Here is a 24,201-nt window from a genome sequence, read left to right on the forward strand (position 1 = left end):
TCTTCTGGTCTACTACACACCATTGAGTGTATTGCTCAAACTTTTGGGTCATGTGGATGATATTTAGGCTAAATGTAGTTTTATTAGCCACATACAGTTGGCATACAGATTGATTTCAGAAGATGGGGAGACAAAAGAATTACCACTGTACTAGTCTGGTGTAGTGAGGTCAGGAGTGGAAGTTGAGCTGCTGATTGCAAAGTAATTTTGTTTTCTGAGAAAGTGCAACTGAGACAAAGTCAAAGCTGGATCTTATCACTGCAACCAAAAGGTGCAACTTTTACTTTGAAGGCGAACGGTCTCCATTTCCAGTTTGCGTAGCGCTTTTAACAAATATTATATATATATGTTAAGTTATATACATATATGCAATATATAAGAACTGATGTTCTTTCATATTCATTTCTAAAACAAAACTAAAATAAAGAAACAAAACACAAAGATCGTGACTAAAACCTGGAGAACAACCAGAGAGGAGGCCGGAGCCCACAGACGGGGAAACACGGGGCAGACTGAAATAACAATAAAATCAAAACAAAAATAACAATGAAAGCAAGAACTAAAACTCAGAAACATAACCAAAGCACTGCACCATGAGAAGCAAGCAGCAGTGCTGCGTGGTTCTTAAAGTTGAGTGAAATACTGCATGTTAGATGTTTTTAGAGGTCTGTGTAGTTGAGATTTATGTGGTGTTTTTGGAAATGTGAGCTCATGGGAAGAGACAGACTGATCAGATACAAACCCCCAATCTGACAAACTAATGAAATCCCTGTAATGACCAAAACATGGAGCTAAGCAGATGGTCATTTGGCCTCAGCCACTTGGCTGCTACTGAGGATTAGACAGATCTACTGGGTGCTTGACTGTATTTCTCTGATAATGTAAGATTGCAAATCAGAGTGATTTAACTTTGCATTTGTCTGCTGCTAATCTTCATGTTTTATGCAACTTGTCTCTGCTCTGGATTTCACAGAGTCTTTTTTTTTTTTTGTTTCCAGCTCCAATCGTTCTCGTTATTTCTCGCTCTTTTTATGCGTCAGCGATGAATTTGATTTCCAAACATCTGCCGGAATCACGTCTTTTAAATGCGTGTCCCAAAATGTGCAAAAAGGTCTTATTCCCAATAGATTTCACTGGAATTATGTCTGATATAATCTGTTCTGTGCATAAACACTGAAAAGATTTAGATGTGAATGATAAAAACTGTTCCTTTTGTAAACGTTTCCATCCCCAAACATTTCTCTACTACAAGCTGCACCCACACACCCTCCTACAATTAGTTGCGACAGCTTCCCCTTAAGGAAGTTTGGGAGTCATAAATGAGATGCATCACGCCTCCTTTCACTTTAATGCAAATGCACAGAAATGCACACAAGACAGAGCTTCGCATTCATACACCACTAGATGAAAATGAATGGGGGTGGGATTAGTTGTGCTCTGCCTCTCAAGGATGATAAACACATGTATATTTATAACCCTGGCTGTAGCCAAGCGAGACGGAGCCATTCTGTGTAACGGTGATGACGGCGTAAAGTGCTGGAAGAACCGGCGTAGTTTGATAATCAGCTTTACCAACCTGCACACACACTTTCAAAGAAGGTAACATAGATTATTCCACCACCTGGGTGCACACTAATTACATATCTCACTGTCTAACCAGTGCAGTGTGGGGTGCAACGGATTTCATACCGAAACAGCAGCAAAGAATGTGTTCATTGTTGTGCCTTGTGGTCTGTACTCAGGCAGAGCCAGGTGTTGTGCTTCATTCAGAGGAAAAGGGTGATAAAGAAAGGGCTTCAGGCAGCGGAGAAAACAAGACTGTCTGAAATCACTCCCTCATTCACACACACAGGCGCACACACACACACACACACTGTCTAGATTTAAAACTCGGGCGTTTACTGTTGAACAGTAAACTGAGATGCCGTATGCTAATGACTTGCATTGTCACTGATAGATGAAGAGCTGCATGACTAAGCTGCATTGCTAAGGTTTTTAGCAGAAAGCAGCGCACACGTTATGGATAACACTGCATCCCAGTGGGCTTCCATCTTGTGTGTGCATTTCAAATTCATCGATGCTCTCCCCGGCCAAAACTGGTTGTGGTATCAGAAATGGGTAGATGTAGTAGTCCCTGCAGCCCCGTACTGCAAGGAAGAAAGTAAACGTGTGTTGTTGCTTTTTTTTTTTAATGCAACATTTGATTGAGAGTTAATTTGAAATGGTTACTTCAGTTCATGACTATCTCTGGATGCTCCAAACACTCAGTCTCAGTCTTCTTTTTTTTTCTCCTCTTGGCTCTGTATGATGTCACTGAGAGCAAATATCCCCAATAATAGTCATCTCAGGCTCACTGCTCTGAGTGTGAGCATCAATGCTCCGCCCACTCGCCTGTGGTTTAAACCCTCTGTTAGCGAGGGGCAGCCAATCAGAAGGTGGGAGGAGGGAAGTAAAAGCACTTTGATTCAGATGTTTTGTTTTAGTGTTGCGATTTTGTAATAAGACAGTTTTTCTTCAGCAGTGAGTAAATTGCGGTCACCTTTTGTCCTGGCACAAACGGTGATGTGATGATTTTCGGCTTCATTTTAAAAACAGTTCTTTGTCTAAAACCTAAAACAACAGCAGCGATTATTTTACCCGCTGAGCGCTCTGTTGTGTGAGGAAAGAGGAAGGCGCGGTCTGAATGCTAACGGGGCAACATTGTAGGATGGGTTCATAGGGGGGAGCATTTATTCCGCTCAGTTCCTCCTCCAGAGAGCTGCAGTTTGTGAGGCACAAAGAGCGAGGGAGATGAACGGCACTTTTCGGTAGTGTGATTATTGATTCAGCTGCTCCTCTCAATGGCCTTCACAGATTTATGTGGAACACACTGTGTTTCTCCTTCCACCCCTGCGGCTCTTTGCTTGATGCCACATGACTTTTACTTTGACTTGGCCAGTCACTGGACACAGCACTGGCCACACTGTGTGTGTGTGCGTGCGCGAGTGTGTGTGTGTGTGTTCACACAGACAGCATGTTAGCCTTGCCTGTGGTTCTGTACTGTCGGCTCTGGCTGATTGGTGCATCTCGCACCACCTGTAGACAGGCCTGTCACGTTGTGTAGCTGCTGTGGCTTACATGCCTCGAGGCTGTATGTGTGTGTGTGTGTGTGTGTGTACCCTGTACATAGTGTGTGTGTCTGTGTGTGTAGAATGAACCAAATATGTGCTGTTTTTTTGTTCATACATGTTCATACATGTTCATGCATGATTTTACTGACTCCCCTTGAGTCGAGTGTGTGTGTCTACGTGTGATTTTGTTACTAATGTCATAGAGACATGAAGGTGTTTAATGCACTGACTCGACTTTACATTCTGGGGACAGAAAGCAAGCCCCTACAACGAAGACATTGCTTGGTTTAAGGTCATGGTAAAGGTTGCAGCTGTGGCAGGAAATAAATGTAGTCAATGTAACGACCTCTGAAGCAAAGGGAAATGACTCTGTGTGTGAAATCTATCTCTGCCGGCCTGTTTCCATCAAGGTCCTTGGCTGTAAGCTAGGCTGTCCAAAAAAATAAAAATAAAATCAGCTTCTCGTTGTTCTGCTTGTCCTTCACGTTTCCTTGACTGTTGCATGTTTTTTTTTTCTTTTTCAAGGTGTGTTCAACACAAACCTGATCACTATCCCTAAAAGCACACTCACAGTGTGTACAAGTACAAGGTGATGTAATTTGTCTAGTTATCTGCTAATGTGACTTTATTGAAGTCACTGTAAATGCTGTTTCACTTTTCAGAAAATCCCCATGAAAATTTGATTTGTTTTGGATGGATTACTGCAGGATGTTTTCATAACTCACCTGTTTGGATTTTGTCAAGGCTTAAAACCAGAGGTACGGCCTCTTATACTGACAGGTGTGCAAACAGGTGTGCAAACACAGCACTTGTAGGTGGCAGCTGCCTGCTCGGCGTCACCTCAGCTAATTCGAGTCAAGTATGTGATAGAGGTTTGTGCTCCAGTCTGGGTTAGAATCTGTTACTTTGCAGTAATTACCTGGTATGTATGTTGCACCTACAGTATATGCTTTATGAATGAACTAGCTAGCCGAGCCTGCTTTTTGTCACAGCTGGCTGAAAAGAAGAGACAAAAAGCTTGAGGGAGGCTCTGTACTTCTTTTATATTCAGCCTATGGTTGATTCTCAAATGACCATCTTACTGTTACATGTGCAAAACTCAACTTTCCCAGAACAAAAAAAGTTTTGCAATCTTCACACTTCAACTGACAAAGTCATGAAATTGCCAAGCATGGCCGGCTTGATTGTCACTAACTCACCTTTATTGCTTTAGCGTTATTCAGCATCACCCCCAGGCTCTTCATCACACTATCATTTAATGTAAGAAAAGAAATACTTTATCACATATTTGGAAAAATCTTTACATTTTCTTTAGAATGACTACGACTCTAAATATCGCACCCGGACATCTATAAGTATAATAATATCTCCATATATTATTTGTCGATGCGCTGTCATATGTCATCCATCTATCCATTTTCTTGATGGCTTATCTGGGCTGCACAATGGTGCAGTGGTTAGGACTCTTGCCTCATTCCAAGAAGGTTCTGGGTTTGAATCCAGCGGCAGGCTGGAGCCACTCTGTGTGGAATTTGTGTGTTCTGGTGCTGCAGCCCAAAGACACGCATGTTAGGTTCATTGGTGAATGTGAGCATGAAAGGTCGTCTGTCTCTCTGTGTCAGCCCTGTCCGGGGTATACCCTGTGATTCATCCTATGACAGCTGGGAGGGGCTCCATAATTTATTTATTTTTTTAATACATCGTTATATTTGCGACTGATGATGTCACTTGTGTGCCAGCTGAGGGAGACTTGTAGTTAAACTATATTACCTGAAAGTTAGCTTAATTTTACAAAGGTTATTCACCTGCAGTTCCCTTTCATCTTTTTTCTCTTTTTCTGGCATTTTCAGGGCAAATTAAATTGCATATAAACTCTCTAAGCTGCCAGTTTCCCTCCATGATTGTCATAAAACTACAACACACACATGCACGCTCACATACAAACACCACACAACATGTTTTTGGTTTGTAAAGTGTCTTTTTTTTTTTTTTAATCCATTAACATTTTTTTAAAAGTGCGTTGGCAGTAATAACTGTGAAATGATGCCCTGTTTGTGCACAAACTCACAAAGCTCCCCTCCCCTCTGCTTTTCTTCTCTCCTTTGCCTCTCTCTGTTGCCATGGCTACTACAGGAGGTTGCCAAGTGAGGAGGATGGCTCGGTGTCGAGTAACGGCTCCGGGAAGCTGAACACCAGCAAGAGCTCCTCGGCCCGGAGGACTGCGACTGGCAGCAGCAGCAAGAACGGCAAGGAGGAGCTACACAAGAGGGGCACCAATGGTGAGGAGGAGGAAGGAAAGATAGATGGGACAAAGAATGAGATGATTCCAGTGAAGGAGGAAGGAGAGAAGGTATTAGGAGGAGGACACATGGATGGACAGATAGGGGAAAAAAAAAAAAATCTGTCCCTCCTTATGTTAGTGCCCATCATAAAGTCTGTCATCACTAATAAACAAGTGTTGATCACCAAAAACTTGCACACATCCACAAACCTAATTCATACACACACATTTATTATACTCGGGCTGCCCACCCACACATTCTCATGCTATGATGTTTTACCCAAAGGATAATTATTGTAAACTAATGAAGCACAAACACACTCATGCATACAGTGAGTCAGCCTGCTGCAGCATCATGTAACCGTCAGGGACGGCACATGTAATCAGCAGATACTGTCACATATGCACACATTGGATATTCGTTTAGTTAGAAGCATTTTCATTTAAATGTTACTATTTAAGGTAACCTCATTGTTACCTCATTCCCATGTGGCACAACAATAAAAGTCAGTGCATGTTCCTTAAGCACTGCATCAACTTACTTTGGAGTAAAACCTCTGAAGGCGACACCATAGCATCACTTTAGGTGTTATTAAAATCCATATAACTCGCAGCACGTTCTTTGCTGTAATCCTCGATGTCTTCCTTCTCCATCACTTAAACTGAGCTTTTTGATGTTGTGCTCGAACAGATATTTACAAAAACATGTTTTTTTTTTTCCCCAACCAATTAAAAACACACACACACACACACACACACACACACACACACACACACACACACACACACACACACACACACACACACACACACACACACACACCTATTTAAATGCCTAGTTTTGATAGAATTACTATTAAAATGATTAAGTTACTTGTAGCTGGGAGTGCCACTTTTTTAATAAGGTACCTGTTAAAGCCTTATAATACTAAAAGCTAGGAGCACAAGCTTATTGATATTTTATTAACTATTTACTGACACTAATTAGAGCAATAGTTTGATTTCCAGGTTGTGTTCTAGCTGCTTTTTACACTGTTCAACTTTTACACTTTTTTTTTCATCAAGTGAACAGTATGTGAAGAAGTCATTAAATCCTGAGGAAGCATTACTAATTTAGGTAGCAACGGTACCTTTTAATGGCTATAAAATGAGGAGAATTGTCCGTGACATTGATGCACATGCACTTATTATTAACTTAATTCGCCAACTTTAAAATTGACATTATAGCAAAACAACACAAAACAGCCAAAATTAGCATAAGTCTGCTTGTCTTGTGAGTAAACGTGTTATATGTGAGCAAAAACATACACAAAGCCCCCTGAATTTGTGCTACATCTGTCATACATGCACGGTTACATCTGGCTGCATCTATGAAAAACGGTCGCAGCCACCATGATGTCCTTCACTGGCTGTTTCACACTGCCTTCACTTATCAGACCTGGAAACTACTCTCATTTTTTTTTATATTTACTCTTTGGCTAAATCTATTCAGCCACTTGAGTCAGTGTCAGTTAGGACTGAAGACAAATCTGGAAATGACAAAAACGGAGGCGTCAGAAAAAGCGAGCTTACCACCTTCTGTGGTCTTCTTATCGTTGCCCGAGGCTGCAGTTGCAGCTTCTAGCATAATGCAAAACTTCAACTGCACCACCAGCGCCATAGACGTCACAATTAAAACAAATCCAGATATTTTTCAGACACAAGATTATAGGCTGCACCTTTTCATCTGCATTACCTGTAATCAGTAGTGGCAGTAAACGAACTGCATCTTTGGCGTGTTCAGCAAATTACCAGCTCAGTTTTTTTTTTGGTTTTTTTTCCCAGGTCTGCAGTTTCAGAATTGATTACAAAAACATTGCTCTCTTCAGCGATCTCTCTGCCACATTGCTTCTGTTCAGTGACATTCTGGGACACTCTGATTTTCACATCTCTTTTGCATCAGCAAAGTAATGTTCACAGCAATTTGGGTGATTAATAGTGTTTATGCAAGTCAATGAATGAATACCCAGAGGAGAGGAGGAGATGAGTAATTGTTTCATTTTCTCACTAGTGATTGCAGAGAGCTGGAGATGGACAGCACGAGTGTTTTTTAGGGAAAAAAAAAGGAAGGGGAAAATGCTGGTATACTATGTAAATCATAAAAACACACCGTAACTGTTTAAGGGCACCTTTTTCCTCCTTTTCTGTATTGCTAACCAAGTATACTTTTATTTAGTCCATAGGAATTAAGATGGTAAGTAGCAGCCATGTGCTGATAATCAAATGCCCATTGATTGATTGATCATCAGCAGGTTGGTGACCTGCAGTTTGCAGATCTGTAGCATTAGTACCGTGTTTACACAATGCCATGGAGTAAAGGCATCAGCACTGATCTGAGAGAAGCAATTGCATCTTCCCATAAATCTGGGAAGGGTTACGGGGGCATTGAAATCATCATGCTACAGTGAGGAAGCTTATTCATAAGTGGAAAACATTCAGGACAGCTGCCAAATTCAACCCAAGGTCAGAACCCAAAAGCTACATCTCAGACGCTGCAGGCCTCAGTTAGCATGTTAAATGTTGAAGTTCATGACAGTACAATTAGAAAAAAACTGGACAAGTATGGCTTGTTTGGAAGGGTTATCAGGAGACCTCTTCTCTCTAAAAAGAACACAGCAGCATGGCTTAGAAACCACAAGCCTCCTGGAACAATGTCCTTCAGACAGACGAGATCCAAAGTGATGTTTGTTAACAGTGCACAGCACCACATTTGGAGAAAACCAAACACTCCACATCAGCACAAACGCCTCATACGAGCACGGTGGTGAAGGGGTGATAATTTGGGCTTGTTTTGCAGCCACAGGACCTGGGCACCTTGCAAGTGGAGTCGACCATGAACTTCTTGGTATACAAGAGTATTCTAGAGTCAGATGTGAGGCCATCTGTTTGGTCATTCAACAGGACAATGATCCAGAGCACAGCATCAAATCTACAGGAGAATGGCTGAAGGGGAAAAAAAAAAAGAGTCAAGGTGCTGCAAGGCCCAGTCAGGAAGGCTGTGCAGAAACAAACTGAAGCAAGAAAGTAAACTGAAGAAATGCTGTAAAGAAGAGTGGGCCAAGCTGTTGAATCATAGGGTGCACTTAGGTTTTGGAAGCTTGTTTCCACCACCAAAGAAAAAAAAAAATCGCCACCTGTAACTCGAAATTTCAACTCAAAATGAAAAACTAAGTATACGTAGTTTTTAGTCAGATGATGCCAGTGGGTGCGCACTCAAAATGGGGTAGCAACAGTAACAGCGAGCTAGCAGTTTCTAGCAAACGAGAACAAATTTACGTCATCTTTTTGACCGTTAACGTTCAAAATGTAGAAAAACAGCTTCATAAAAGGAATCAGTGTTTTCATGTCGTTCTGTCGGACAGCTGATACCTTCAGATTCCTTCTTCTAGTTGATAAGGAAACGATGTACGGATCACGGAGCTTCCTGATTGGTAGCGCTAAGTTGAAATTTCAAGTTATTAACACGAAAATTTGAGTTATGTATTTTTTTTAGTGGCAGGAACAAGCTTCCATACATTTTAGATTAATTTTGGAGCAGCTGTTCCTTAATAGTCAGTTTTCCACAGAAACGGACTACGTGTGACAGTGGCCTTAATGTAGGCCAGATTCACTTTTTTGATGTTCCTCAAATGTTCAATACAAATTCCAAAACTTATGGGTGACATCATGGTGGTGGTGGTCCTTTTAATATATAGTCTGTGTGTATACTATCTTAACAAATCACACTCACAAGTGCTAAATCACCTCCATACTTGTACTTTGGCTGTTTACTCCTGTATGTTTACAGTGATGTTGCTTACAAGTACAAGCAGATTGTTGACTGAGTCATACTGTTTACCTCAGTGTGTACAGAAAACACACTGAGTAACTGTGACTCCAAAATATAGTGAATTCCAGTTAAGCAACATGTAGTTTGTACATTCAGGCAATGAAGCCCCTTTTTTAAATGTATTGAACCCTTGTGATTAAGAAGACTGTCCTGGGCTCTGATTGGTAGTTTTAACCTTGCACATTTTTAAACAGCTCAGGAAGAAAACTCACACAGCTGAAAGCTGTTACTGTGTGGAAACAACAACTCAGCCACCGCAATGCTACTCAGTTAAATGCAGGAACAGACAGAAAAGCAGAACTCGAGATTTAAGCAAAGCATGATATACAAGTGTTTCTGCCAGGCTGCCGTGACAGACTGCTGCTTCCGCTGTACGGTTTTATACTTCCGGTTACCCAAAGTCAGAGCCAGAGTTAATGGCAAAATTCGGTTACTTTGTGCTGTAACAGGCGGCTTTATTAGTTGGAACATGAGCTCGGATTCAACTTGTGTTGTTGTCGGTTGTCACTACATCAGTCTGTACATTTTTTCAAATTATTTTATTGTGTAAATTTGTTCTTTTCCCCCCAAATTATACTACCCAGTACTATACTACATCCTATTACCGTATTTTTTCCTTATGTTTTCAGTTTTCCTTTAATGTACAGCCTCTTATTTTTTTACGTTATTTTATTTATATTGTGACACTACAGCATACAGCCTACACAAAGCTTAAACAATGCCTGCCTTCATGTAAACACGTAGCAGTTAGCAGGATGACAGCTGTGTCTCCTCGATCACAGCCTTCGGCCAGTCCAGTGTTTCTGTTTCAGTGATCTGAACACTCTGATATCCAGATCAGTGATATACCTTCCACAGAATAGCTGCAGCATCACTACATGATTTCCCTAATCAGCGATACAGGAACAGCTGACTGTCTCCACCGCTCCACTTTCCCTTAGCATGACCCATGCTAAGCGCTTAGCTTGGCCGATGCTCTGGCTCTGCTCTACAGCTGCTTTAAGGAAAACAACGTTGCCTTGTTTGTTCAGCATTACTTTATTGATTTTATTGCTTTGAAGATAATCTGGTGCTCTTATAATTACACGATTCTTCGCCATCAACACCTTCGGAAAAACAAGGTAACTGATAATGTGGATGTAGCTGACTTCAGGCCATAAGTTCATGTCATTTACACAAGTGAGGCACCGTTACCTCGCTGCTTTTTAAAACATCCTTGCAATGTATCCACCTCTGATGTGGTACCGTTTAGGCTGCAGTGTTAAAATGTTTAAATGAACAGCAAGTGTGTGAGCCCGCAACCATAAACAACAGTGCAAACAGAAGGAAAATACCGGCTTCTGCTATGAATTATGGGTAATGGCGCAAAGTCCAGCAGCCCACTGGGCTTAAGGCGACCTCACCACCAGCCTATCCACCTGGAGTTAGAAAAGGTAAAATGACAAAAACCTACAACTGCTATATTAGATATGATATGTTATTAGCTTTCTGTTCCTGTTATTTATTTTTAACACCAGAAAAAAGGTACAAAAATATTAAGCAGGCCAAATCATTCATTGGTATATTTAAATAAAGGTTAAGTATGATTTGTTGCTCTCCTACATGCTGCTTATTCTTCACAGTGAAAGTGGGATGAAATGCCCGGCTGTCCGCCTTTCTGTCTTTCCCGAGGAGGTGCATATGTGCACTGCTGTTACAGGGAGTGGGTAAAGCTTAATGAATGGTCTGCAACATTAAATTGTACCAGATCCACCACCTGCATACTTTTGCAGCAGAAACCCTGCACATGTTTGTTCAGTGTTTGCCATTTGTTGTGAGATGGTTCAGAGTTCACATTAAGTACACCCAGTGTTACAGTGTCCAGTCAGGTTCACAGCCCTCCGCTGCTTGTGACGCCACCTGCGCTGACCTTACCTGTCACACTGTGGTAGGCGGTGCAGTTTGACCAACAAATGATGGCAGGCCGAGGTGCTGCCAGGATGGATGGTGACATTGTGGTTTTGGAGCAGTTAACGGCAGACTGTCGTAGCCCTACAAAGAAACAATCTGCCGTATGATGTCAGGCAGTGAGTCACTGTGGAGCCAGAGCAGCATAGCACTATCCATCTGCTTCTCCCTGCTATAACACACAGTAGCTGCATAAATACTGAGATTATGTTTTTGTGTTTAGCAGAAGACTGAGCAGATTTTTTTCCATGGGACTAAACTCAGTTTGTATTGATTTTGTTTCAAATTGTTTCCATGATAGTAAGTAAATCTTACATTAGAGGGTAAAAGCTATTATTTTGGAGTGGAAAACAGCGCACAGGCACATGTACTGAGCATCACTGGTCAAATTTATCTTCCGGCTCCAAAAAAGTGGAGTGCTAATTTATTCACTAATCCTGGCTAGCTTGATTAGCAAGCTCCATTCATAAACTGTACAGTGTGTGTGTGTGTGTGCATTGCAGACATGCATATTAGCTAATTAGTGCTATGTGGCAGACTAATAAAGTACTGAAATTTCACCAAAGCTGAAGCACAAACCTCCTGGATGGTCTGTAAACCCTGATATTTGTCAAATAATCCAATAAAAATGCTCCAGAAGGCACAGACGGCACAGACAGTCCAGTTCAATGACTCGAAGTAGACTCGAGGCCTCACAGGCTCCAGTCGGCTCCAGCAGCCTCTGTTGGGACACCTGTCAATTAATGTGGCCACTCCCCTAAAGCAGTTATCCAGGTGGATGAGTTATAAAAAAATTCACCCCACTCAGAGTTGTTACAAACGGGGAACCTATCCATAAAGGCCAGAACTGTAGTTTGTGCCAGACTGTAAACATGCTTTTCAGTGATTTACATTTGAACATCTACAGGGACCACAGATTTTGTCACTTCTGAATTATCTTCATGTTTCTGCTCTGTAGATTGCCTGTTTGTGACTGTAACACATGGCCAACGGGGAGCAGCATAGTATCCAAAAAGCTATTCTAAAATCCTAAAAGCATCAAACTCCACAAAGAGATGCATAAAGATCAGTTTACAGTGTACCAGAAATGACAGCTGGTTACATTTGTAAACCTTTCCACCTGTCTGATAATTATACTCACTTCCAATTCATAATTCGCACTACCTTGAGAACTCCACATTTGCTTATTATTACTATTATTATTATTATTCCTTCCTTTTCTTCCCAGATCCCTATGAAGACCATTCGGGCTCTCTGCGTCTCATCACCATTAAGCCCATGACAGCCCAGCCAACCTACTCTTATCCCTCTTCCTCCTCTCACAGCCAAGACTCTGTGGTCGTCAATGGGGAGGTGAGTCGGAAAACGTGTACATTTACACGCATGTCTCCAAAGCGTGAGGTAAGCGTGCAGTGGTGACAGAATAGGGCGGAGCAAAAAGGAGGACATCACGAGTACAAGTACAGCATTTGGTGACCACGTTTTGTTTTCCATTCATGTTTGGAACTATCATTATTTAAATGATGTTGTACTGCATCCAGTTTGAAATCAGTCGACTCAATTGAGTGAACAAATAATAATAATAATAATAATGGGTGGCATTAAAGAGGTAGTTCATCAAGCTCCTTAGGGTGCTTTACATTCTTCAGTTTCAGCCGTCTGTTATCCGACTCCTCCTCCACCATAGTAGTAGTAACATAACATCTCCTCTGGGACAAATTATGCTGTTACTGAATATAGCTGTTGTTGCTACAAACACTATTGCCTCCCAGCCCATTGCATTTCACTCTTATTCTGCCTCAGCCTCTCTGCACCTTGCAGCAGCTCAGATAGCAGCACACAGGCTCATGATGAATGACCCCTCAGTCTGTTAACATAAGACCAGAAAACCCGGTGTTTACGGTGTGCTTCGCTGTCTGATTATCTGGGCGTGGGTACCAGAGAGAAAGTCCAAAGAAGTAAAAAAAGAAAAATAATGATGAAAAATTAAAACAGTACTGGGTTTGTTGCATTTGAACACGTGGAGAAAGAATACTTTGATTACTTGAATTTTCTGTTTGCAGGTTAATCACAGTGGGCTAAAGCAGAAGTCCGACATTGAGCACTACAGGAACAAACTGCGTCAGAAGGCCCGGAGGAAGGGTTACGGGGAATTCTCGCTCTCCGAGACCGGAAGCCACGGATACAGCCACCGTGACACGAGGCACAGCCGGCACGACAATGGGGTCAAAGAGCCGATGACCGCTGAGGAGAAGAGGGCGTCCTTTGCAGGCTGTCATAAGAGGTACTGTGCAGAGCTTGTGCTGCAACAAGTAATACCCTGTAGTATAAATAAAATAATTAAATTCACATTAGTAAATGTCCAGTCGCAAGTTAAATTTGCCTTGACAATCCCGGAGAAGGGTAAATAAATCTACATTAAAAATAAAGAAATAGAATTGGTGTTTTATGTGGTTTAAATTCATAAATGTTCACTTGGTAAACTATTAAAATAAACACGTAGGCAGAATGACTTCTAATTGCAAGAAATACTTTGTATTAACTGTTGAATCTATAATGCCAAGTGAATAATATTTTTTTTTCTCCTAGAATTATAAACTTAATGCAGATCTGTAGCTGCAAAGCACGCAAGGAGTGAGTGATTGGAGAGGGGTGAGATCAGCTCGGTATATTAAAGTTTTACAGGTCACACACTGATTAAAAAAATTCAAATTCCTGCATCAAATCTGTTTCTGGTCAAAGTGATCAAGATTTCCTACAGTATGATTTAACAGCATTGCAATGTTGAATTCATTTTGGGAATGGGGGGGGGGGGGGGTAGGTAGTGTTTGATAAACACATTTGGTTCTGAAAATGTCGTCATCTTCTTTCGGCTGCTCCCTTCAGGGGGCGCCACAGCGGATCTTCTGCCTCCATCTTACCTTATCCCCACCATCCCTCCTCTGTCACACCAACCCTCTGCATGCCCTCCTTCACTAAATCCATGAATCTTCCCTGAGTCTTCCTCTTTTCCTTCTGCATGGCAGCTCCATATTCAGCATCCAGTATATCTGCTGTATCCACTATATCCCCCACAACCCTGAACAGGATAAGAAGAGGAGGGATGGATGGATGAATGGATATATCTGCTGTTCCTCAATTTTGGCTAATGTGCATAAATCTGACCAAAATAACATTTAAATTAAATTAATGAATATCTGCTGTTTCAAATGAATCCAAAGAAAACACAGTTGTTTTGTTTTTGACAAACGTGGCAGGGAGCATTATCCTGCTGAAAGAGGCCACAGCCATCAGGGAGCACCGTTTCCTTGAAAGGGCGTGCACGGTCTGTAACAATGCTTAGGTAACATCCACATGGATGGCAGGACCCAAGGTTTCCCAAGCAGAACACTGCCCCGAGCATCACACTGCCTCCGTCCGCTTACCTTTTTCCCGTAGCGCATACAGGTGTTCCCCCAGGTATGACCCAGTCGTCTAGCCATTACAATTGTAATGGTATCCACATCTGCTTACTTGTGCCCATTTTTCCTGCTTCTAACACATTAATTTTTGAGGCCCAAATGTTCACCTGCTCCCTGATATATCCCACACACTAACAGGTGCCACAATGAAGAGATAATCAGTGTTATTTACTTCACCTGTCAGTGATCACTGATTCCCAATCAGTGCATAACAAGAAGCTCTCTGAGCGCACAAACTCCCACCAATGCAGCTGTGGGCAGTGTTTTCTTTTAAGGGGATTTTATTTTATGTTTTATGCAGTGAGTTTGTTTTCTTTGTTCTTTTTAAATGTACTTTAAGAAGTTTGTAGTGCAGTAAAAATCAGATAAGGGCAGCAGGACAGATGTTTACTTTGACTACACAGACATTATGTAGGAACAGAGATATAATAATAATATACTACAGTATATTTCTAACTCAGCAGCTTATTCTCGTTCTCTTGACCATATGTTCCTTAAAAATGAAACACATTGTTGAAAGAAAGGCAGATGTGAAATGTAAAAGTGAGATCATCAATACAAACAAAAGCAGTAGAACTTTTAATCAGTTTTATAGATAAGATATTTCGTGAACGTTTGACCTGATTTGACCTTGAAGAAGAGGTCAGAGGTCCAAATTAATGTGATTTTTAGAATTCCCGTGTATCATTCCTTTACATTTACCAATTCTGAAGGGCCTGTTAGTCAGATAAGTGTAGACGAATACACGGCAGCACCACAAATTCCTCATAATGGGAAATCAAAATTTCATGGTTCACTGCATCGAACTAGCCTAAATATAGATGTGAAAATACTGGATTATGACCTCAGTACCTGCAGTAGTAGTAATGACACTAAGCTGCAGTTGTATTTCTTTCCAACAGGTACTCGCACCCACGAGAGCCTACATATTGGAGCCGGCAGTCTCTGAGTAGCCCCAGTCCAGTAGAGACAGAGATGGACATGCTGGTGCTCAGGGAGCGATCCAGGAGGGGCATCCGCAACAACGGCTACGATGTAAGTGACTGAAGAGGAATCTTGCAGATGCAGAACAAGTCCAGAAAATATAGTTTTACCAGTAATGAAAGTAAAGATGTATATAAGCTGTGCATGATAACCAGGAGCTCACACTTACCTGCGGTCTGCAATAAGAGGATGTGAAGGATTAATGATAGATTCAGAAAAACTTACTTGATAGAAAGAAAATGCAAAGTTTGATTCGATAAGAAGCTACTGTATCAGCTCAGGTTCAATCTCGGAACAACTGAGTCCCATAGAGCGATGATGAAATGGGTCACTTGATAGTTGTAGCAAAGTAAAGCGCTGCCACTTTGTCACATTAATAAAATAATCTCTTGAGAGCGTTCTAACTGTAATCCTTCCTTTCCTTCACTCTCACTCTGATGCTTTTAGCTCTGACCCGGCAGATTAACAAATTACCTTTCGATGAACTTCATAAACCAACACAGACAGAGAGATGAGGAAAAATAAATTAGATAGAAGAGAGAGATTCCCGCATTTTAACAGCAGCAAACGGGGGCGAAAAGGAGGTAAAATGGGGACAGATGGAGTGAAGTCTCTCTGTGGCGCTCCTCTGATGCACCATAGTAACAGCAGCGACCGTGCTACCTACCTGAATGTCAATGACTCTGAATATGATTATAGCCTATTCGTGGATTCAGATGGGAGTCTCGATAGCAGTTAATAGCCTTGGACGCGCCGAACGGTCGGGAGCAGCACAAGGAGAACATAATGTGTTTGTGCACGAGCATGTGTGTGCGCATAAAGGAGCAAAAAGTAATCTGATCAGTATCCCTTATCACTTTGGTGTTCATGCTTTAGAGTCGCTGCAACGTATTACAGCTGAATTGGTGTTGTTTGGATTTCTAGGTGGCTTTTTGAATTCGTTCCTGTGCTTTTGCACTTTGATTGGGTGATAATTTAATACTTTTTGGCATCCAACTTCTAGTGGAGTCCTAACATTTTGATGCGATTATGTTTGAGTATCTTATCAATCAGATCTCGTGCCCTAATTAACGCAAAATTAAATTACAAACTGATACAGTGGGTTATTGGAGTTTTTGTTACGCACGTCACAAATTTAAGCCCACAGTTTATGTAGATTACAGCTCGCAGGCGTTTTGTAGAAGAGCAATTCCCAAACAGTGCTGTTGTAGGTTAATCTGAAAAAGTCACATTTATTATACAGTAATAACTAAATTATATCTACACATTGGTAAAAGGTAAAATATCAAACAGCATTACACGTGGCTGAGATCCTGATCTCCACAATGTTAAATGTCACAGAAAAAAAAACCAAATCTGTTATGTTTAAGCACATTACCCACTGTGGAAAGTTATTCAGCAGTGCTTCTGCCGCTTTGCATTTGTCTTTGCACGTTGTCCAGATTTGTTGTAGCTTACTGACTTTATCTCACGGCATAGTGAGGTGATAATAGCAGCATTTCCTCTACCCCACAGCCAGAAACACGCTCGCTAATTTTCCTCGGAGAAGATGAGCTCAAAGCAGCGAGCTGTTGCGGTCGTTCTTCTTTTCCACAGACCTCACACCCAGTACTGTGGAGCCTTGGTTAGTTTTGAGGTGCTTCTTAAAAATATACTAATAATTATCACCCTTGCATAAAATAATGTGAATACCTTCACAATATAACGGCCATCCTAGCTCCCATAACGACCCTAATATGCACAATGACAAAACTGTAAGATTGGATACATTCTGCTACAGCACAAGCGGGAAATCATTAAAATTTTATATATTTGCTCATAAAATGAACAAAAATTGCCTGTTTTTAATTTTTTTTTTTATGACAGCATGACTAAGAAACTGATGCATTTCAGTAAAAAAATATTTCTTAAAAATAAAAAATTAAATTAATATCTGTTATGTGTAGGACTCAAACTGTGGTCTCTGGTGTGCACAGTGAAATGATTCACTCCACCACCAACCCCTCTCTTTCTGACTGTAACTGTGCAGCATTTTGCCCTCTAAAAGTGGGAAATATTACTTTTATGAATATGGATCAGTACATGTGAGATTGGACAGATTTGTGTTGAGGAACACAAAAATAAGGGTGGAAAATCTGTGTCCAGGAACATGGAAATCTGAACATGAAAAACAAGAGAAGAATTCACGTCCACAAAAACAAATCAATAGATTTCTGCTGTGAGACTCTTAGAGCTGCATGCCGAGGAGACAAACACTGCAACTACAGTATTTTTTTTTTATTTCTTTTTTTTAAATATTTGCTACAACAGAAGGAACAGGAAAAATGTATGCTAGCATTAATCTGACACTGGAGATGCCATTTCTGAAAGCGACTCATCTAATCGCAGTGCATTTGAATCTTGTGCTGGTTTTGACTAAAGCATTCACATCCCTGTATCCATTAGTAACAATTAGTTACAACCAGAGGACTCGACAGCATGGCTCCAGAGGCGAGGCCAAGGTTCAAACGGGCAGACTTTAGTGGAGGTAAAAATAAAGAAAACAAAGCTAAAAGGCAGAAATCAAGAATAGAAGCGAGGTCGGGCAGAAGGAAAGATTGCTGGAATGCTCGATAAGTGGTAGAAAGCCAATCTGGCACAGAGAGGGGGCAAGCCACAGACTAATTATGCACAGGGGAAGGACATTTAATCACTGGCGCAACACAGTAAGAAGTAAGAAATCACATCAGTATAAAGCAGATTAGAACAGGAAGTGGAAGAGGTACAGAGTTCTCAGTTGTTGCCAAGTCTCACTGGCATTAAGCACCTGCTTTCAGGCTCTCAAACTGCCCAAACTAATTCCACTTAACTTGTTCCACAAAGAAATCAGGATTTTTCTCACAGTTCTTACTTACACAAATGGTATACGGACATATGGTAACATTTTTTTACTCTGAGAACTACAAGCCACATTCACCCACTGACTTTGTTCTATACAAACACACACACACACACACACAGTGCTGGATAGTTCAGGGGCAATCTGGGGTTCACTATCTTCGACATGTAGAGTGAAGGAGCCGGGGATCGAACCCCCAGCGTTCTCTCCACCTCCTGAACTTTGGTGCTAACAGAAGCACCCTCTCCGCTTCTGCTTTAAAATAAAATATATGTATATAATGAAATAAACTTCCTGCAGCATTGACTGCACAAGACACATGAAAACTCATTTTATGCTTTGTGGATGGTAAAAACACAACTTCAAGTATGAATACAAACTGTATTTGCGTTCTATTAAATTATCATATTCTGTCGGATAGGGAGAGGATTAAAAACAGACAAAAATAAAAAGATGCTGGATAAACAAAACAATGTCTACATCTATGTGACTGATGGAGTTGGAAAAAGAAAATCCAGTTTGTACACGTAGAGGGTCGAGGATGCATGAAACCATCATAAAAGGAGAAAAATGTGAACGACTAACTTCTGTCTGTGTGTGTGTGTGTGTGTGTGTGTGTGTGTGTGTGTGTGTGTGTGTGTGTGTGTGTGTGTGTGTGTGTGTGTGTGTGTGTGTGTTCCCTCCAAAGGGCGAGCCTGAACCCTTTGAGGAGACCAACGTGGACCGTCTGATGAGCTCTCTGGGTTATGGAGGTGGATCCACTGGAACCGGGAACAGCAGCTTGGGGGTTAAAGCTCACCGTGGCTCCGACTCCTCCACGCTCAGCTCGCAGCCGTCCATTGACGAGGTTCGCACGCAGATGCACATGTTGCTAGGCAACGCTTTTAGCCTGGCGCCTCCGGACCATGACCCGCCTTCTCCTCCATCCAAGTAAGTTTTTATTTTTCGCTGAAAACTTTTTTTTTTTCCTCTAACATCTGCATAATTTACAGTACTGTGTTGGAAAAAGGAGAGAGGTCCCCTGATATGCAGTTTGAAAGTGCACGCATCCCACTCCTGAGCCGTCTCTCAAAAATCGGAGCAGTTTTATCCGAGTGTGTCTGCTTGACTATGCAGTGCACACTGGAGCGAGATTGGAAAACTAAAGAGAGAGTAGGCGCGCCGGCATTGACTCAGCCTCAATTTTTTTTCTTCTTCTTCTTCTCTCACTAACAGCCATCGCCACCATCATCACCATCCTCACAGCGCCTACAACCCCTCCAATACCAGCCACTACAGTGATGGGGTGACCAGCGCCCCGGGGACCATGAACCATCCCTGTGGAGGCAGGCAGAGAAGCATCGGCTATGAGGACATGCACCAGTGCAGCCTGCCCAAACCAGTAAGCACTAGAAGGAGGATTAAGGGTTGGAAAGACTACAGTTAAAAGCTGTCTTTCTAGTAACTTCACTGTCACCCATCTGTTTTTAATAGGTTCTATTTCTGAGTAGAAAGTAGTTCCAATATAAAAAAAAAAAAAAAATCACATTTATAGCTGTGAAAACTGGAATGCAGATCTGCTGATAATCTGATGTGTTTTTAAGAAATATTATTTTCAGAAACTTTATTTTTGATAATGCCTGCTCCCATTATTATGCCATGAGACACCAGCGCTGTGTGACGCTCTCATGGAGCTCATCCTGATCTCATGCCAAATATGAGAAAGCCTCAGCGACTTATTCTCACAAACAGCCTCTGAACAGTTCAGCCTGTTCAGGTAACCTGGCCTTTCACGCATGTTGACTTCAGAGGAGCCGAGGTTGTGTGTGCTGCTTCAGACTGTCCTCTCTCCCCTCAGTTTACCTGCGACATCAAACAGCAGCAGGATCTGTGTGAGCATCTCCAAACCAGGAAGAGTTGAGCACATTTATGCACAGGGCACAACAGCAGTAAAAGCTGCTGGAGCAGATCTTATGGCAAATCAATGTCTTCAGGAAGGTGAACCATCAGTTTATCAGCTACAGTCTTTGGATTGAGTCCTTAGCGCTTTGACAGCTGTCTCTATATTTTGCTTTTAGTAAGAAAGTCTTTAGCAAGTACTGCAAGTCATTCCGATTACTGGAAAGCCAGAAAATTTAGGCTTACAGTATTTGGAGAATGATTTTGTGTCATCATTGTTGGAAGGGATGCTTCCCATAGTTATATATAGTAGATTCGTAACTTCTCCAATAATTAAAATAATACAGCTACAAGTAGCCTAGTAACTTAACACTTGCAGTTAGATTTAAGTTGCTCAGAATTTTCACCAGTCAGACAATTATAAATAAACTAATAAAAAAAGAAGATTTTGGCTTACCATTAATGAATTCTTTGGAGTATTATAGTTTAGTAGGACCTCAGGCTTTAGAAAGGTGAAGTTACTGTAGCACCTTTCCTCCTGGGTGGTCAGTTCACCCAAATTAATTAGTCATTATTTCCTCAATAATAATAATAATAATGGTTATATATGTATTAAGCCTAATGTGTGTTAGCAACATCAGTTCCTCCTGAGCTGGGTTCAGAATGTTATAGAAAATATGGCTGACGTGGGATCGTTATCTGTAGTCATGTTAAGTTACGTTGCATCTTCTGCCAAATCACAACACAGCTAAACTGACCGTGTCCACCAGCTGCTCTGCAACGAGGAGCTCCAGAAAGATTATAGAACCTGAGGACTGAACACCTACCAACAAATACAGTTGTTACTTGAAGCTGAATGCGTGTTTGGTCTGTTCTGCTCTGATCAGACGTCCCTCTGGCATCCTTCCCCTATTTATTAGATTTATTTATTTTTTGGTTGGTTGTTGAGCTGTTTTTGTGTTACTGTGTGAGCTGAGCTGCTCAGCAAATAGATCTCTAAATTCGATCTCTGGCTCCTGCAGGGTTTCCGGTTCACCCAGCTCCCTGACATGGGTATTGGTTCTCCACCTCCACTGATCCCCTCAAGACCAGGACCGCCACCTGCGACCTCACTGCGACGGTACCACACGCATTCATATAATTTACTCAAACACGTTGCGCTTAATACATGCAAGAAAAACCATTTTTAAAGCCCAAATGAAGGAAAACAAAAGCCAGGAACACTTTGTCCCCTCAGTAAAAAAAAAAAAAAGTCATACAGAATAAAGTAAATATTCAAACTGGAGAAGAAAAACATCCACAGTGTTGAATATGTGGCCCATAAATATATTTAGACCTCAAACGTGAGGGAAATGTTCACATATGGCATTTAAAAGTACTCCAGGATGACTCCTCAGCCAGTCACATGGCAGCACAGGGGCTAATCACTGGATCAGACGGATAGTGGCGAGTACACAGGAGAATACATAAAATTGTATCAGAATATTAATCAGCATCATTTGAAGAGTTTGCCCTCCACATCCACCCTCTGTCTGTGCCACTCGCTTCTCTGTCTCAGACCCGTCTGCATCATCTGAACTGAGCGTCCTCTTCATTTGAATGCTGCTGCTGTGTGCGCCGTGTTGCTGGGCACTTTAGCACTGCAGAGAGTGACTGACTCAGGCTCTGCTGGTTGGCAGTGAGGGGCATGCTCGCCATCTAGTGGGCGAATTAAGTAATTAACACTAGTAGGAAAAGAAGGTGCTGCAGAGCGGCAGGCACACGTTCAGCGTTCTGAAAGAAAATTGGGGAGAAAAAATGACCAGCAATCTAATAACAAAGATATTTAGGTCTTTTCATATATAATTTTCTTTTTAACAAAGTCAGCTTTTATCGTTGAAATTCTCTAATTACTGCTAATTACATTTTCAGACATAGCCACGGGCGTGTGACCATTACTCTTACTTATTACAACCAGAAACATCCATATTGCAGTATTTAATCAGTCAGCTCGTCACACATCAGCTCCACTGTGCCCTCAGGGAGGAAGAGTGCAGCATGTTAATCCCTCTTTGCTATGCACTGTGAGGCATTAGTGCACACAGTGCATCATGGTCCTGAGATGTGCCAGTGACATCATCTGTCCTCTGGTCCTTTACTGTAGTTAACATGCAGAGTAACGAGCATCTGTACGATGCAGAGGATGGTGCTTCAGTGCAGAAGAGGTGGAGAAAGACTCAGAGGGCTGTAGTAAGGCTCAGGGAGGCAGTGAGGTCAGGCATCCCTCACTGCAAGGACCTGAAATTCCCTGTAAATGCAGCTAGACATTAAAAAGCAAGTCTAGAAACCGACAGCACATGAAAATCAACCAAGACCTGTGCGTAGAATTATAGTGGTGTGTTTTTTTTCCATCCATCCATTTTCTTCTGCTTATCCAGTGCTGGGATAGGATTTAGTTATAGGGTGAGATGCAGGGTCAGCAGTCTATCACAGAGCTAAGACATAGAGACAACCATTTACATTCACATTTGCATCTGTGGTAATTTAGAATCTCCAGTTAACATAACTCCATGCTTGTCTTTGGCCTGTGGGCACACAGACACGCGGAGAACATGCAAACTCCACACAGAAAGACCCCGGACTGGATTCGAACCCAGTCTTAATGTGAGGCAGCAGTGCTAACCACCACACCACTGTGCTGCAGTATGGATCAGATATGGAGAAAATTTAAACCACTCTGTTTCAGTATGAAGAATTAGCATAAGGACTTTCTGAACATGCCTTCAGTGGTGCTGATGGGCTTGATGGACCATCCGTAGTGTCTCTTTTTGCATATTTAAGTACAGTTGCAAACATTTCTGTCTTTGTTGGTCTGTAAGTAAGGATATTGAAATATAGTTTAAACATATTAGAATGAGCTTAGAAAATAAACAACTGTATAGTATTTAATATTGAGTAATTACAACTAAATATCTGTTGCAAATTAAAAAAAACATAGAAGTCACTCTATTAAAACAGTGCAGATTTTTCATACAAATGAAATTCAGTCAGACTTCAGTAAACTTTGCAGATGTCGTCTGTTTGCAGCACAGCTGACTGATATCCGTCACCTCTCCTCTCCACCAACAGTTCCACCCCTGACGTTAGTCTGAAGCCTCGCGTGTCAGAAGCCTCAGATCTGCAGGCCCAGCAGCACAACGGTGCCCCCTACCTGCCGCTCTCCAGGACCCCCTTCCCCGCTGTCACCGTCGACCAGTCCATCAGCACCTACTCAGGTACGGCTCAGTGACAGGATGCTGAAATTCAAGTTGATAGGTTAGTGCCGTTCAATCTAAATATATTTACATCTGACAGGAAACCCGATAACAGCAGTCTACGCTATATCAGCCAACCGCCCGGGTTACTCGGACTACTTCGTCATGTCACCGCCGTCCTCGTACCGGAGTCCATCCTGGATGTCTTATCCACCTGAACCGGAGGATCTGCCGCGGCAATGGAACGACACACCTGTGAGACCTTTTTTTTTTCCCTCTGTAATAATGTTTTTAAAATACACGACGAGCTGCGAACGGTTTGTAGAATGCTTCAGTGTGTGTGAAGCACTTCCTCCACTTCTTCCTGCAGAACTCGCGTCACCTCGAGACCATCTGCTGAAGTCGCCCGCCTGCGACACTGAGTGGGAGCATCAGTAGCTTGGTGGGTCACCTCTTCTCCGCGCTGCAGGTTTATGCTGTCATGCTTGTTTTGGGAATTTTGTTTATTTTGATTTTGTTGATTTTAGTTTATTGTACAAGTTAAATGTTATTTCCTGTTTC

General features: G+C 41.8%; 1 protein-coding gene across 2 annotated transcripts in view; it reads left to right on the forward strand.

Annotated features, from left to right (window-relative positions):
• The window catches only part of kiaa1549la (KIAA1549-like a), a 131,835-nt gene that overhangs the window by 102,505 nt on the left and 5,129 nt on the right, over positions 1-24,201 (forward strand). For both annotated transcript variants that reach the window (XM_030731418.1, XM_030731419.1), the window contains 10 exons: positions 5,244-5,389; positions 12,435-12,559; positions 13,270-13,490; positions 15,570-15,702; positions 19,218-19,459; positions 19,745-19,910; positions 21,430-21,527; positions 23,516-23,661; positions 23,741-23,895; positions 24,011-24,082. In XM_030731418.1, the coding sequence (XP_030587278.1) occupies positions 5,244-5,389; positions 12,435-12,559; positions 13,270-13,490; positions 15,570-15,702; positions 19,218-19,459; positions 19,745-19,910; positions 21,430-21,527; positions 23,516-23,661; positions 23,741-23,895; positions 24,011-24,040 (1,462 nt within the window). In that variant the 3' untranslated portion in view covers positions 24,041-24,082. The remainder of the gene's footprint in view (positions 1-5,243; positions 5,390-12,434; positions 12,560-13,269; positions 13,491-15,569; positions 15,703-19,217; positions 19,460-19,744; positions 19,911-21,429; positions 21,528-23,515; positions 23,662-23,740; positions 23,896-24,010; positions 24,083-24,201) is intronic.

Source organism: Archocentrus centrarchus, chromosome 6 (genome assembly GCF_007364275.1).
Source record: "Archocentrus centrarchus isolate MPI-CPG fArcCen1 chromosome 6, fArcCen1, whole genome shotgun sequence".
In the NCBI taxonomy this organism is placed as follows: Eukaryota; Metazoa; Chordata; class Actinopteri; order Cichliformes; family Cichlidae; genus Archocentrus; species Archocentrus centrarchus.